General features: G+C 49.8%; 2 protein-coding genes across 2 annotated transcripts in view; both read left to right on the top strand.

Annotated features, from left to right (window-relative positions):
- Positions 1–10,165: 10,165 nt before the first annotated feature.
- LOC130297909 (gastrula zinc finger protein XlCGF66.1-like) lies at positions 10,166–15,286 on the top strand (the record flags this gene model as incomplete). The annotated part of the gene is made up of 4 exons (XM_056550760.1): positions 10,166–10,300; positions 11,819–11,966; positions 12,391–12,570; positions 15,218–15,286. Coding segments are annotated over exons 2-4 (327 nt in total), but the record flags the coding sequence as incomplete, so codon positions are not given.
- A 163-nt stretch (positions 15,287–15,449) lies between these two features.
- LOC130297925 (zinc finger protein 850-like) overlaps positions 15,450–17,385 on the top strand; it is a 123,157-nt gene continuing 121,221 nt past the window's right edge. The window contains exons 1-2 of the mRNA XM_056550774.1: positions 15,450–15,492; positions 15,659–15,845. Coding sequence (XP_056406749.1) covers positions 15,770–15,845 — 76 coding nt within the window. The 5' untranslated portion in view covers positions 15,450–15,492; positions 15,659–15,769. The remainder of the gene's footprint in view (positions 15,493–15,658; positions 15,846–17,385) is intronic.

Below are 17,385 nucleotides of genomic sequence, written 5' to 3'. Positions count from 1 at the left end.
TCACCAGACCCCTCCATTACTGTATAATGTCCCAGCAGTGTTACCTCTCCAGTCATCACCAGACCCCTCCATTACTGTATAATGTCCCAGCAGGGTCACCTCTCCAGTCATCACCAGACCCCTCCATTACTGTATAATGTCCCAGCAGTGTCACCTCTCCAGTCATCAACAGACCCCTCCATTACTGTATAATGTCCCAGCAGTGTCACCTCTCCAGTCATCACCAGACCCCTCCATTACTGTATAATGTCCCAGCAGTGTCACCTCCCCAGTCATCACCAGACCCCTCCATTACTGTATAATGTCCCAGCAGTGTCACCTCTCCAGTCATCACCAGACCCCTCCATTACTGTATAATGTCCCAGCAGTGTCACCTCTCCAGTCATCACCAGACCCCTCCATTACTGTATAATGTCCCAGCAGTGTCACCTCTCCAGTCATCACCAGACCCCTCCATTACTGTATAATGTCCCAGCAGGGTCACCTTTCCAGTCATCACCAGACCCCTCCATTCCTGTATAATGTCCCAGCAGTGTCACCTCTCCAGTCATCACCAGACCCCTCCATTACTGTATAATGTCCCAGCAGTGTCACCTCTCCAGTCATCACCAGACCCCTCCATTACTGTATAATGTCCCAGCAGTCACCTCTCCAGTCATCACCAGACCCCTCCATTACTGTATAATGTCCCAGCAGTGTCACCTCTCCAGTCATCACCAGACCCCTCCATTACTGTATAATGTCCCAGCAGTGTCACCTCTCCAGTCATCACCAGACCCCTCCATTACTGTACAATGTCCCAGCATTCCCAGCAGTGTCACCTCTCCAGTCATCACCAGACCCCTCCATTACTGTATAATGTCCCAGCAGTGTCACCTCTCCAGTCATCACCAGACCCCTCCATTACTGTATAATGTCCCAGCAGTGTCACCTCTCCAGTCATCACCAGACCCCTCCATTACTGTATAATGTCCCAGCAGTGTCACCTCCCCAGTCATCACCAGACCCCTCCATTACTGTATAATGTCCCAGCAGTGTCACCTCTCCAGTCATCACCAGACCCCTCCATTACTGTATAATGTCCCAGCAGTGTCACCTCTCCAGTCATCACCAGACCTCTCCATTACTGTATAATGTCCCAGCAGTGTCACCTCTCCAGTCATCACCAGACCCCTCCATTACTGTATAATGTCCCAGCAGTGTCACCTCTCCAGTCATCACCAGACCCCTCCATTACTGTATAATGTCCCAGCAGGATCACCTCTCCAGTCATCACCAGATCCCTCCATTACTGTATAATGTCCCAGCAGTGTCACCTCTCCAGTCATCACCAGACCCCTCCATTACTGTATAATGTCCCAGCAGTGTCACCTCTCCAGACATCACCAGACCCCTCCATTACTGTATAATGTCCCAGCAGTGTCACCTCTACAGTCATCACCAGACCCCTCCATTACTGTATAATGTCCCAGCAGTGTCACCTCTCCAGTCATCACCAGACCCCTCCATTACTGTATAATGTCCCAGCAGTGTCACCTCTCCAGTCATCACCAGACCCCTCCATTACTGTATAATGTCCCAGCAGTGTCACCTCTCCAGTCATCACCAGACCCCTCCATTACTGTATAATGTCCCAGCAGTGTCACCTCTCCAGTCAGCACCAGACCCCTCCATTACTGTATAATGTCCCAGCAGGGTCACCTCTCCAGTCAGCACCAGACCCCTCCATTACTGTATAATGTCCCAGCAGTGTCACCTCTCCAGTCATCACCAGACCCCTCCATTACTGTATAATGTCCCAGCAGTGTCACCTCCCCAGTCATCACCAGACCCCTCCATTACTGTATAATGTCCCAGCAGTGTCACCTCTCCAGTCATCACCAGACCCCTCCATTACTGTATAATGTCCCAGCAGTGTCACCTCTCCAGTCATCACCAGACCCCTCCATTACTGTATAATGTCCCAGCAGGGTCACCTTTCCAGTCATCACCAGACCCCTCCATTCCTGTATAATGTCCCAGCAGTGTCACCTCTCCAGTCATCACCAGACCCCTCCATTACTGTATAATGTCCCAGCAGTGTCACCTCTCCAGTCATCACCAGACCCCTCCATTACTGTATAATGTCCCAGCAGTCACCTCTCCAGTCATCACCAGACCCCTTCATTACTGTATAATGTCCCAGCAGTGTCACCTCTCCAGTCATCACCAGACCCCTCCATTACTGTATAATGTCCCAGCAGTGTCACCTCTCCAGTCATCACCAGACCCCTCCATTACTGTATAATGTCCCAGCAGTGTCACCTCTCCAGTCATCACCAGACCCCTCCATTACTGTATAATGTCCCAGCAGTGTCACCTCTCCAGTCATCCCCAGACCCCTCCATTCCTGTATAATGTCCCAGCATTCCCAGCAGTGTCACCTCTCCAGTCATCACCAGACCCCTCCATTACTGTATAATGTCCCAGCAGTGTCACCTCTCCAGTCATCACCAGACCCCTCCATTACTGTATAATGTCCCAGCAGTGTCACCTCTCCAGTCATCACCAGACCCCTCCATTACTGTATAATGTCCCAGCAGTGTCACCTCTCCAGTCATCACCAGACCCCTCCATTACTGTATAATGTCCCAGCAGTGTCACCTCTCCAGTCATCACCAGACCCCTCCATTACTGTATAATGTCCCAGCAGTGTCACCTCTCCAGTCATCACCAGACCCCTCCATTACTGTATAATGTCCCAGCAGTGTCACCTCTCCAGTCATCACCAGACCCCTCCATTACTGTATAATGTCCCAGCAGTGTCACCTCTCCAGTCATCACCAGACCCCTCCATTACTGTATAATGTCCCAACAGTGTCACCTCTCCAGTCATCACCAGATCCCTCCATTACTGTATAATGTCCCAGCAGTGTCACCTCTCCAGTCATCCCCAGACCCCTCCATTCCTGTATAATGTCCCAGCATTCCCAGCAGTGTCACCTCTCCAGTCATCACCAGACCCCTCCATTACTGTATAATGTCCCAGCAGTGTCACCTCTCCAGTCATCACCAGACCCCTCCATTACTGTATAATGTCCCAGCAGTGTCACCTCTCCAGTCATCACCAGACCCCTCCATTACTGTATAATGTCCCAGCAGTGTCACCTCTCCAGTCATCACCAGACCCCTCCATTACTGTATAATGTCCCAGCAGTGTCACCTCTCCAGTCATCACCAGACTCCTCCATTACTGTATAATGTCCCAGCAGTGTCACCTCTCCAGTCATCACCAGACCCCTCCATTACTGTATAATGTCCTAGCAGTGTCACCTCTCCAGTCAGCACCAGACCCCTCCATTACTGTATAATGTCCCAGCAGTGTCACCTCTCCAGTCATCACCAGACCCCTCCATTACTGTATAATTTCCCAGCAGGGTCACCTCTCCAGTCATCACCAGACCCCTCCATTACTGTATAATGTCCCAGCAGTGTCACCTCTCCAGTCATCACTAGACCCCTCCATTACTGTATGATGTCCCAGCAGTGTCACCTCTCTAGTCATCACCAGACCCCTCCATTACTGTATACTGTCCCAGCAGGGTCACCTCTCCAGTCATCACCAGACCCCTCCATTACTGTATAATGTCCCAGCAGTGTCACCTCTCCAGTCATCACCAGACCCCTCCATTACTGTATAATGTCCCAGCAGTGTCACCTCTCCAGTCATCACCAGACCCCTCCATTACTGTATAATGTCCCAGCAGGGTCACCTCTCCAGTCATCACCAGACCCCTCCATTACTGTATAATGTCCCAGCAGGGTCACCTCTCCAGTCATCACCAGACCCCTCCATTACTGTATAATGTCCCAGCAGTGTCACCTCTCCAGTCATCACCAGACCCCTCCATTACTGTATAATGTCCCAGCAGTGTCACCTCTCCAGTCATCACCAGACCCCTCCATTACTGTATAATGTCCCAGCAGTGTCACCTCTCCAGTCATCACCAGACCCCTCCATTACTGTATAATGTCCCAGCAGTGTCACCTCTCCAGTCATCACCAGACCCCTCCATTACTGTATAATGTTCCAGCAGTGTCACCTCTCCAGTCATCACCAGACCCCTCCATTACTGTATAATGTCCCAGCATTCCCAGCAGTGTCACCTCTCCAGTCATCACCAGACCCCTCCATTACTATATAATGTCCCAGCAGTGTCACCTCTCCAGTCACCACCAGACCCCTCCATTACTGTATAATGTCCCAGCAGTGTCACCTCTCCAGTCATCACCAGACCCCTCCATTACTGTATAATGTCCCAGCAGTGTCACCTCTCCAGTCATCACCAGACCCCTCCATTACTGTATAATGTCCCAGCAGGGTCACCTCTCCAGTCATCACCAGACCCCTCCATTACTGTATAATGTCCCAGCATTCCCAGCAGTGTCACCTCTCCTGTCATCACCAGACCCCTCCATTACTGTATAATGTCCCAGCAGTGTCACCTCTCCAGTCATCACCAGACCCCTCCATTACTGTATAATGTCCCAGCAGTGTCACCTCTCCAGTCATCACCAGACCCCTCCATTACTGTATAATGTCCCAGCAGTGTCACCTCTCCAGTCATCACCAGACCCCTCCATTACTGTATAATGTCCCAGCAGTGTCACCTCTCCAGTCATCACCAGACCCCTCCATTACTGTATAATGTCCCAGCAGTGTCACCTCTCCAGTCATCACCAGACCCCTCCATTACTGTATAATGTCCCAGCAGGGTCACCTCTCCAGTCATCACCAGACCCCTCCATTACTGTATAATGTCCCAGCAGGGTCACCTCTCCAGTCATCACCAGACCCCTCCATTACTGTATAATGTCCCAGCAGTGTCACCTCTCCAGTCATCACCAGACCCCTCCATTACTGTATAATGTCCCAGCAGTGTCACCTCTCCAGTCATCACCAGACCCCTCCATTACTGTATAATGTCCCAGCAGTGTCACCTCTCCAGTCATCACCAGACCCCTCCATTACTGTATAATGTCCCAGCAGTGTCACCTCTCCAGTCATCACCAGACCCCTCCATTACTGTATAATGTCCCAGCAGGGTCACCTCTCCAGTCATCACCAGACTCCTCCATTACTGTATAATGTCCCAGCAGTGTCACCTCTCCAGTCATCACCAGACCCCTCCATTACTTTATAATGTCCCAGCAGGGTCACCTCCCCAGTCATCACCAGACCCCTCCATTACTGTATAATGTCCCAGCAGGGTCACCTCTCCAGTCATCACCAGACCCCTCCATTACTGTATAATGTCCCAGCAGGGTCACCTCTCCAGTCATCACCAGACCCCTCCATTACTGTATAATGTCCCAGCAGGGTCACCTCCCCAGTCATCACCAGACCCCTCCATTACTGTATAATGTCCCAGCAGGGTCACCTCTCCAGTCATCACCAGACCCCTCCATTACTATATAATGTCCCAGCAGTGTCACCTCTCCAGTCATCACCAGACCCCTCAATTACTATATAATGTCCCAGCAGTGTCACCTCTCCAGTCATCACCAGACCCCTCCATTACTGTATAATGTCCCAGCATTCCCAGCAGTGTCACCTCTCCAGTCATCACCAGACCCCTCCATTACTGTATAATGTCCCAGCAGGGTCACCTCTCCAGTCAGCAGCTCCATCATCTTGTTGATGAGTTCTCGGATCTTCTGTTCATCCATTTCCTCATGTATCAGGGAGTGAGGTGGGGGCCCCAGGATTGGGCTCAGGGTTTCTCCCCATCCTTCACACATAGAGGCCTGACAGCGCCCACTAGAGGACTTCTTCACTACTGTGTAATCCTGTGTATGGAGAGACACATTAATATCACTACATAAATTCCCAGAATCCCTCACCTCTCCAGTCATATCCATCTGTTATTACATAGATAAGAATGAGGTCATGTGACATCACTCCCAGAATCCCTCACCTCTCCAGTCATATCCATCTGTTATTACATAGATAAGAATGAGGTCATGTGACATCACTCCCAGAATCCCTCACCTCTCCAGTCATATCCATCTGTTATTACATAGATAAGAATGAGGTCATGTGACATTACTCCCAGAATCCCTCACCTCTCCAGTCATATCTATCTGTTATTACATAGATAAGAATGAGGTCATGTGACATCACTCCCAGAATCCCTCACCTCTCCAGTCATATCAATCTGTTATTACATAGATAAGAATTAGGTCATGTGACATCACTCCCAGAATCCCTCACCTCTCCAGTAAGCCGGAAGAGTATCTGTAGGGTGAGGTTTATGATCCTGTCGGCCATCTTGTTCCTGTCTCTCTCCATGGTTGATGGGTCATCCAGGAGAATTCTCTTATATAGAAGATATCAGCAGAGGATCCTGGATTGGAGAAACCTGAAGGGAAGAAGAGGAGACGATGATAAACCGCACCAGATTCTATGGAGAAATAAAATCCATTTCCTGGAGATAATCTGGGGAAACATCTGAGGAGACATTATAGTCACAATCATGGAGGCTGTAAACCTAGTCAGGGGATCCATCATAGTCTGGAGCGGAGTCATGGGGGATGGGTAGAATACGGAGACAGGAATCCACCCTCCATGTTATCCAGGTAATACCAGAAGCCGCGAGTGGTGAGAAGAGGGAAATGGTGGACAAAGTGTCTGAGGACTCTTGATCATCCAGTAGATGTGACCTGTCGTGGTCGGAGGTCAGGAGGTCACTGTCCTATGTCACACACCTTCTCTTACCATCCTATTTTAACTATAGTCAGTTATTCTGATGCCAACTAGGTGTTTACCCCGACCACTGGAGGGCGCCAAATATCAGGACTCCAGACAATAAACAGTTACACATAAGAGATTTGGTGACACCGCACTGGAATCACTGATAAAGGGATCATCCATCTGGGATATTTCCACACAGGATCGAGAACTTTTGCGTCCTACTAATCCCAAGGATTTCCTCACATTATCATCTTCTATTATATACATACGTATACGCTTATTGTGAGCGGCTTTACCTCATCTCACCTTCTCTCATAGTGGACTGAGGACATCTAGACCTGATATTCCTTCATTGTATGTATCCCACTGCAAACAAACCATTGTGCCTCCCCTCAGGGGTGTAAAGACCTTCACTCAGAACAAACATGGCGGAAACATTACAACAACGAGACACAAACAAACCATTGTGCCTCCCCTCAGGGGGTGTAAAGACCTTCACTCAGAGCAAACATGGCGGAAACATTACAACAACGAGACACAAACAAACCATTGTGCCTCCCCTCAGGGGTGTAAAGACCTTCACTCAGAGCAAACATGGCGGAAACATTACAACAACGAGACACAAACAAACCATTGTGCCTCCCCTCAGGGGTGTAAAGACCTTCACTCAGAGCAAACATGGCGGAAACATTACAACAACGAGACACAAACAAACCATTGTGCCTCCCCTCAGGGGTGTAAAGACCTTCACTCAGAGCAAACATGGCGGAAACATTACAACAACGAGACACAAACAAACCATTGTGCCTCCCCTCAGGGGGTGTAAAGACCTTCACTCAGAGCAAACATGGCGGAAACATTACAACAACGAGACACAAACAAACCATTGTGCCTCCCCTCAGGGGTGTAAAGACCTTCACTCAGAGCAAACATGGTGGAAACATTACAACAACGAGACACAAACAAACCATTGTGCCTCCCCTCAGGGGTGTAAAGACCTTCACTCAGAGCAAACATGGAGGAAACATTACAACAACGAGACACAAACAAACCATTGTGCCTCCCTTCAGGGGGTGTAAAGACTTTTGTGACATGGTCACATGACACTTCTCTGTGCTTTCTGTACTTTAGTTCACATAAAGCTTTGGTGGGATCATAGTTGAATGGATCCGCGTCACACTGGGAATTATTGTCCAGAATCCGGGCAGAAAGCCAATCTGCTCTCCAGGGTCGGTACAACACTGTGTCGGGAGTTTGAATCCTGACGTGGATGTTGTCCCTCCAGGTAACCACATTATGGATCCTTTTCATCTGGAACACGTTGTTTGTGGTAAAGGGGATGGAACAGAGGGGCCCCGAGCAGAGAAGGCTGAGGGAGAAGCCTCTGAGGAGAGACCATATGTTACCACTGTGCCTCGTGTGCAGCCGTAAGGAAGGAGGTAGAAGCAGCCACCGGGACCACAGAGGCGGCCATCTTAGATTGCTGTATGGAAGAAATGGCTAATACCCAGAGAAGAAATTAACCAGATGACAGGATGAGCGGGGAGGTGACCTGCAGCCCTTCACCATACAAACACGCCCCTTCCATAGATCTGCATTGAGAGGGCGTGACAGAACGAGGGGCGGGGCTTTGCCAGCACAACCCCCGCTCCAATCGTTCTGAACACTGGGGCAGCAGAGTACCCCTTTATTGGGTTAATCATTAGCGGCGAGTCCTGGCTGCTTATAGCTCCTAAGCTCTAAATCCCATATGGGGCGCAGGGCGTAAATTAGGGCTGGGCGTTATACCGGTTCATACCAAATACCGACATTTTTGTGCTGCACGATATGAATTTTAACCCATTCCGCAATACCGGTTGGGCCCCTCCCCCTCGGGAGAGTAATGAATGAATGAACCCAGCGCAGCCCTGTCCCCACATCGGGGAACTAATAAACAGTCACCCGCGAGCGCTGTTCTGCCCCCCAATTAATTATCAGCCCAGCGCTGTCCCCATCGGGGTAAATACTGATATGTCACCCGCATGCGCTGCCCTCCTCATCCTCATGATTGTTGCAGCCGCCGGCGCTGACACTCTATACCAGTGGTCTTCAACCTGCCGACGGCTGTCCGGGCATGCTGGGAGTTGTAGTTTTGCAACATCTGGAGGTCGGCAGGTTGAAGACCACTGCTCTATACTGTGTGTTATCCCTATGCCCGGGATGCAAAAAGTAAACAAAATAAACTTTAACTCACCTCCCGTTGGTCCGTTACCGGCCTCATCTGCTTCCTAGTGAATGGAACGTCGGACAGCCGTCAGCCTAACACAGGCCGCTTATATGCTGAGCCCACTGTCATGTAAGAAGCCGCCCAGAGCTTCTTACATGACAGTGGGCTCAGCCTATCAGGGGCCAAGGCGGAACATCGCTGCGGCCGGTGATAGGCTGACGGCTGTCCGCTGTCCTAGCGTAAGGCCGACGTCGGAACATGCGTGAGTTTATTTTGTTTACCTTGTGTCAGCGCCGGCAGCCGCAACAAACAGCACAAGGAGGGCAGCGGGTGACATGTGATGGGGGCAGCGCTGGGCTGAAAATTTTTGTTGGGGGGGGGGGCAGAATAGCGCAGTGCTGGGCTAATTAATTTTTGCTGGGGGGGGGGGCAGAATAGCGTAGCGCTGGGCTGATAATTAATTTGGGGGGGAGGAAATACCGTTACATACCGTGGAACCGCCGAAAGTTACAAAAATACCGTGATACGCAGATTTGGTCATACCGCCCAGCCCTAGCGTAAATGTACCGCATGTTCATAAAGGAGTTTTGTAGGGACCCCCTGCGATCTCTTGTACAGGGCCGCGACAGTCCACAGGAAGGGGGCGAGCCAACCCCTGCACGGAGTGGCGCCCAAAACGCCCCCACCATGTATCCCATAGAAATACAGGGAGGAAGTGCTTCGGCAGCGGCTTCCTGCGAACTGATGGGGACCCGTACAGGAGATCGCGGGGGATCCCAGCAGTTGGACACCCGCAATCTATAACTAATGTTATTTTTCACTGCCCTAGTCCTTTAAGGGTTAATAACATCCCCAATAATCCTGATCTGATGGTGACCTCACACACATACCTGTATCTGTAGAGGAGCCGTGGCTTAAAGGACCTGCGATGATGTCACCATCATGTGATCAGTCACATGGAGGAGGAGGAGTCACATGATCAGGGGCTGCTGCTCTGAGCGATCTCCACACACAACACAACGGCAGTGACTGCCCCACCAGGACCTGCTCTATATCTGCTACATGCTGGAGGTGTAGGACCTGTGATGATGTCACAATCATGTGACCAGTACATTTGGGGGCAAAGTTTAGCAGTATAGCAGTAACTGTGGATGAAGGACCTGTAGGGAGGATCATGTGACATTAGTGGGCGTGGTTGAGCAATTCAGGACATAAGAGATTGTAGTTGAAGGACCTGTGATGATGGTCATGTGACAGCAGAGTCCTGCATACACTGAGCAGATGAGCCTAGAGCAGCAGCCCCTGATCATGTGACTCCTCCATGTGACTGATCACATGACGGTGACATCATCGCAGGTCCTGTAAGTACACGGCTCCTCTATAGATACAGGTATGTGTGTTCTCTCCCTGTCAGGATTCTCTTACGTCCCTCCAGCAGCACAGATGGTATATTCCTCCCCCCGCACACTGGTATGACCCATGCATTGTACTGACAATAAAACCTTACAAGGGTTAATCGCACCCCCTCCCCTATATAGAGGCCGATCCCCTCATCCTGTGATTTCTCCTTTGGGGATTATTTTTATGTATTTTTGTGTTTTTTACTATAATATTATTTTATCTTTGCTCCTGGTGAGAGAAGGGTTAATATATTGTCTTGTTTCTGCTGCTGTTTGTGTTATTCCGCCATCTTTACTCATTTCCTATATCTCCGCCCACTTGGCCCCCAGCTAGAAGCCCCGCCCTCCTGTCCTTGTGGCCCTATTCCTGTTATGTCTTTACCTCTAATATGTCAGGTTCTTCTTCTCCTTCTGGTTCTCTCCCCGCGGTGTCCACATGTCTCCCCGGCCGCCGCCATCTTGTAGAAGGAGGTTTATGGAGAACTGGGCCGACTCCTCTGTGGATCCAGGCTCTGCCGACACCCCCCCCCCTCCCATAGACATGAATGGAGGGGGTGTGGCTGTGACATCACGAGGGGGTGTGGCTGTGACGTCACGAGGGATTGTGGCTGTGACATCAAGAGGGTGTGTGGCTGTGACATCATGAGGGGGTGTGGCTGTGACATCAAGAGGGGGTGTGGCTGTGAGATCATGAGGGGGTGTGGCTTTAATGTCACGAGGGTGTGTGTCTGTGACGTCACGAGGGGGAGTGGCTGTGACATCATGAGGGGGAGTGGCTGTGACATCATGAGGGTGTGTGGCTGTGACATCATGAGGGGGTGTGGCTGTGACATCATGAGGGGGTGTGGCTGTGACATCATGAGAGGGTGTGGCTGTCAGCATGAGGGGGTGTGGCTGTGACATCACAAGGGGGTGTGGCTGTGACTTCACGAGAGGGTGTGGCTGTGACATCACAAGGGGGTGTGGCTGTGACTTCACGAGGGGGTGTGGCTGTGATATCATGAGGGTGTGTGGCTGTGACATCATGAGGGGGTTTGGCTGTGACATCACGAGGGGGTGTGGCTGTGACGTGACAAAATGAACCCCTATAAAGGTGACTCCGCCCCCAGACACCAGAGTGTTCTCTGCTATATTGCTGGGTCATGTGATTGGTCGTCCATTCCCGCCTTATGCTCCTCCCCCCCTTGTTTCCCTTCACCCTCTATCCTCCCTTTTCCTTCTCTTTTCTTTACGTTTACCTTCTTGTCTTTCTTTTCGTGTTCTCGGTGTTTGTTCTTCTGTATTTGATTCTTTGCCGCCAAAGATTCTGAAAGATTTTCTGGTAATTTCCGAGGACGTCATCATAGAGGAGAACTCATCCGAAATCATTGTGACTATAATGTCTCCTCAGATGTTTCCCCAGATTATCTCCAGGAAATGGATTTTATTTCTCCATAGAATCTGGTGCGGTTTATCATCGTCTCCTCTTCTTCCCTTCAGGTTTCTCCAATCCAGGATCCTCTGCTGATATCTTCTATATAAGAGAATTCTCCTGGATGACCCATCAACCATGGAGAGAGACAGGAACAAGATGGCCGACAGGATCATAAACCTCACCCTACAGATACTCTTCCGGCTTACTGGAGAGGTGAGGGATTCTGGGAGTGATGTCACATGACCTCATTCTTATGTATGTAATAACAGATGGATATGACTGGAGAGGTGAGGGATTCTGGGAGTGATGTCACATGACCTCATTCTTATCTATGTAATTACAGATGGATATGACTGGAGAGGTGAGGGATTCTGGGAGTGATGTCACATGACCTCATTCTTATCTATGTAATAACAGATGGATATGACTGGAGAGGTGAGGGATTCTGGGAGTGATGTCACATGACCTCATTCTTATCTATGTAATAACAGATGGATATGACTGGAGAGGTGAGGGATTCTGGGAGTGATGTCACATGACCTCATTCTTATCTATGTAATAACAGATGGATATGACTGGAGAGGTGAGGGATTCTGGGAATGTATGTAGTGATATTAATGTGTCTCTCCATACACAGGATTACACAGTAGTGAAGAAGTCCTCTAGTGGGCGCTGTCGGGCCCCTGTATGTGAAGGATGGGGAAGAACCCTGAGCCCAATCCCGGGGCCCCCACCTCACTCCCTGATACATGAGGAAATGGATGAACAGAAGATCCTAGAACTCATCAACAAGATGATGGAGCTGCTGACTGGAGAGGTGACCCTGCTGGGACATTATACAGTAATGGAGGGGTCTGGTGATGACTGGAGAGGTGACACTGCTGGGACATTATATAGTAATGGAGGGGTCTGGTGATGACTGGAGAGGTGACACTGCTGGGACATTATACAGTAATGGAGGGGTCTGGTGATGACTGGAGAGGTGACCCTGCTGGGACATTATACAGTAATGGAGGGGTCTGGTGATGACTGGAGAGGTGACACTGCTGGGACATTATACAGTAATGGAGGGGTCTGGTGATGACTGGAGAGATGACACTGCTGGGACATTATACAGTAATGGAGGGGTCTGGTGATGACTGGAGAGGTGACACTGCTGGGACATTATACAGTAATGGAGGGGTCTGGTGATGACTGGAGAGGTGACACTGCTGGGACATTATACAGTAATGGAGAGGTCTGGTGATGACTGGAGAGGTGACACTGCTGGGACATTATACAGTAATGGAGGGGTCTGGTGATGACTGGAGAGGTGACACTGCTGGGACATTATACAGTAATGGAGGGGTCTGGTGATGACTGGAGAGGTGACACTGCTGGGACATTATACAGTAATGGAGGGGTCTGGTGATGACTGGAGAGGTGACACTGCTGGGACATTATACGGTAATGGAGGGGTCTGGTGATGACTGGAGAGGTGACACTGCTGGGACATTATACAGTAATGGAGGGGTCTGGTGATGTCTGGAGAGGTGACACTGCTGGGACATTATACAGTAATGGAGGGGTCTAGTGATGACTGGAGAGGTGACACTGCTGGGACATTATACAGTAATGGAGGGGTCTGGTGATGACTGGAGAGGTGACACTGCTGGGACATTATACAGTAATGGAGGGGTCTGGTGATGACTGGAGAGGTGACCCTGCTGGGACATTATACAGTAATGGAGGGGTCTGGTGATGACTGGAGACGTGACACTGCTGGGACATTATACAGTAATGGAGGGGTCTGGTGATGACTGGAGAGGTGACACTGCTGGGACATTATACAGTAATGGAGGGGTCTGGTGATGACTGGAGAGGTGACACTGCTGGGAATGCTGGGACATTATACAGTAATGGAGGGGTCTGGTGATGACTGGAGAGGTGACACTGCAGGGAATGCTGGGACATTATACAGTAATGGAGGGGTCTGGTGATGACTGGAGAGGTGACACTGCTGGGACATTATACAGTAATTGAGGGGTCTGGTGATGACTGGAGAGGTGACACTGCTGGGACATTATACAGTAATGGAGGGGTCTGGTGATGACTGGAGAGGTGACACTGCTGGGAATGCTGGGACATTATACAGTAATGGAGGGGTCTGGTGATGACTGGAGAGGTTACACTGCTGGGAATGCTGGGACATTATACAATAATGGAGGGGTCTGGTGATGACTGGAGAGGTGACACTGCTGGGACATTATACAGTAATGGAGGGGTCTGGTGATGACTGGAGAGGTGACACTGCTGGGACATTATACAGTAATGGAGGGGTCTGGTGGTGACTGGAGAGGTGACACTGCTGGGGCATTATACAGTAATGGAGGGGTCTGGTGATGACTGGAGAGGTGACACTGCTGGGACATTATACAGTAATGGAGGGGTCTGGTGATGACTGGAGAGGTGACACTGCTGGGGCATTATACAGTAATGGAGGGGTCTGGTGATGACTGGAGAGGTGACCCTGCTGGGACATTATACAGTAATGGAGGAGTCTGGTGATGACTGGAGAGGTGACACTGCTTGGACATTATACAGTAATGGAGGGGTCTGGTGATGACTGGAGAGGTGACACTGCTTGGACATTATACAGTAATGGAGGGGTCTGGTGATGACTGGAGAGGTGACACTGCTGGGACATTATACAGTAATGGAGGGGTCTGGTGATGACTGGAGAGGTGACACTGCTGGGACATTATACAGTAATGGAGGGGTCTGGTGATGCCTGGAGAGGTGACACTGCTGGGACATTATACAGTAATGGAGGGGTCTGGTGATGACTGGAGAGGTGACACTGCTGGGAATGCTGGGACATTATACAGTAATGGAGGGGTCTGGTGATGACTGGAGAGGTGACACTGCTGGGAATGCTGGGACATTATATAGTAATGGAGGAGTCTGGTGATGACTGGAGAGGTGACACTGCTGGGAATGCTGGGACATTATACAGTAATGGAGGGGTCTGGTGATGACTGGAGAGGTGACACTGCTGGGAATGCTGGGACATTATATAGTAATGGAGGGGTCTGGTGATGACTGGAGAGGTGACACTGCTGGGACATTATACAGTAATGGAGGGGTCTGGTGATGACTGGAGAGGTGACACTGCTGGGACATTATACAGTAATGGAGGGGTCTGGTGATGACTGGTGAGGTGACACTGCTGGGACATTATACAGTAATGGAGGGGTCTGGTGATGACTGGAGAGGTGACACTGCTGGGAATGCTGGGACATTATACAGTAATGGAGGGGTCTGGTGATGACTGGAGAGGTGACACTGCTGGGAATGCTGGGACATTATACAGTAATGGAGGGGTCTGGTGATGACTGGAGAGGTGACACTGCTAGGAATGCTGGGACATTATACAGTAACACCACTGGAGGGGTCGGGGTGATGACTGTATCATTATGTGTCAGGTTCCTATCAGGTGTCAGGACGTGGCGGTCTATTTCTCCATGGAGGAGTGGGAGTATGTAGAAGGACACAAGGATCAGTATAAGGATCAGGTCATGATGGAGGATCAGCAGCCCCTCACATCACCAGGTAATAGACATGACTATATACACACGTCCTCTCATTATTTGTATGTAAAGAATGAATTCAGTCTCTGTATGTGTTCCCTACAGTCAGATCCAGTAAGAGAACAGCACCAGAGAGGTGTCCCCTTCCTCTTCTTCCACAGGATGATCAGGTAGATGGAGATATTCCCTATGATCTGTAGAAGGGCTGTGAAGCTCTTGTGGTCAGTCCCCTCACCCTCCATGACTCCTCATCTCCTGCTCATCTATAACATCCCACGTGACTTCTCCTACTGTCTGATGACTTTTACTATATTTCTTCCACATCTTATGAATCAGGGAGAAGATCTGAACAATATTAATGCTCCAGAGACACATGTGAGCGGTGATGAGCAGTATAAGGAGGACATTCCGACAGGAAAAGATCTGAACAATATTAATGCTACAGATATGAAGGAAGAAGAAGAGACAGATGTGAGCAGTGATGAGCAGTATAAGGAGGACGTTCCTACAGGTAACCGCCCAGGTGAGTAGTAACAACTTAATATAGAGAAGAGTCACAGATTCTTCTGCTGTAATAATTGTGTAGAATTCTTTAATCTCTCTGTCCTGTCTCTTGCTGTATATTCTTCTATTCAGCCAAAATGCAAACTAATGTGATACTACAGCTGGAATATGGACAAGAAATATCCCTATGTGTACGAGGCCATCACACCCGCTCCCATAGACTTGCACTGAGGGGGCACGATGTGACATCATGACCCCCGCAGCCCACACCCAGCGTTTGGAACTAAATGTTCTGACTGCTGGGGCAGTGGAGTACCCCTTTAATCTCCCTGTCCGTTCTCCCTCTGCGGCAGAACAGCTCATGTCCATGTATCAGAGATCTCGAAGAGCTCTTATCTTTCACTATTCTAGTTGACACCATTCAGATAGATCACTATTTTGGGACCCTTTGAGGAGGCCTTCTGTCAGATTGTCGCCTCGCCTTTCATGCCCCCCTCACGCCTCCCATGCCTCCCTCACCTCCCATGTCTCCCCTCACCTCCCATGCCTCCTTTACCTCTTATGCCTCCCTCGCCTCTTATGCCTCCCTCGCCTCTTATGCCTCCCTCACCTCTTATGCCTCCCTCACCTCTTATGCCTCCCTCACCTCTTATGCCTCCCTCACCTCTTATGCCTCCCTCACCTCTTATGCCTCCCTCACCTCTTATGCCTCCCTCACCTCCCATGCCCCCCTCGCCTCCCATGCCTCCCTCGCCTCTTATGCCTCCCTCACCTCCCATGTCTCCCTCGCCTCTTATGCCTTCCTTGATCATATAGTGACGGGATAATTCTACCGTACTGATACTGAATAAAACCCCTGTACGCAGACCACTATCACCCTAACCTCTTAAGGACGCAGGGTGCACCCGCTCCCGTGCTGTAACACAGGGTCGGGCCCGGCACCTAGCAATGACCGGGACCGGTGGCTAATATCGGACATCACTGATTGCGCTGATGCCCGGTATTAACCCTTTAGACGCGGCGATTAAAGTTGATTGCCGCATCTAAAATAAAAAATAAATGCTTCCCGGCAGCTCAGTCAGTGGTGAATCCGTGATGTCCCGATCAGCTGTGAGGGCGTGGAGGGTCCCCACCTGCCTCCTCGGCGTCCGATCGTCGTCACTCTATTGCTCCATGCCTGAGATCCAGACAGTGGAGCGCCGATAACACTGATCAATGCTATTCTATGGCACAGAACAGTGTCTGCAATCAAAGCATTGTATGTAATAGTCTCCTATGGGGGGATATAAATGTGTAAAAAATATAGTTAATAAATTTGATTTAACCCCTTCCCTAATGAAAGTTTGAATCGCCCCCTTTTCCCATAAAAAAAAAATTTAAATAAAAATAAATATAAACATGTGCTATCGCCGCGTGGGTAAATGTCCGAACTATAAAAATATATCGTCAATAGCGAATACGTAAAAAAAAAAAATCCAAAGTCCAAAATAGCATATTTTCTGTCGCTTTTTATACCATAAAAAAATTTGTAAAAAGCGATCAAAAAGTCAGATTAAAAC

This window comes from Hyla sarda (assembly GCF_029499605.1).
Source record: "Hyla sarda isolate aHylSar1 chromosome 1 unlocalized genomic scaffold, aHylSar1.hap1 SUPER_1_unloc_1, whole genome shotgun sequence".
NCBI classification, from domain to species: domain Eukaryota; kingdom Metazoa; phylum Chordata; class Amphibia; order Anura; family Hylidae; genus Hyla; species Hyla sarda.
This window is presented reverse-complemented; position numbering and strand designations above follow the sequence as displayed.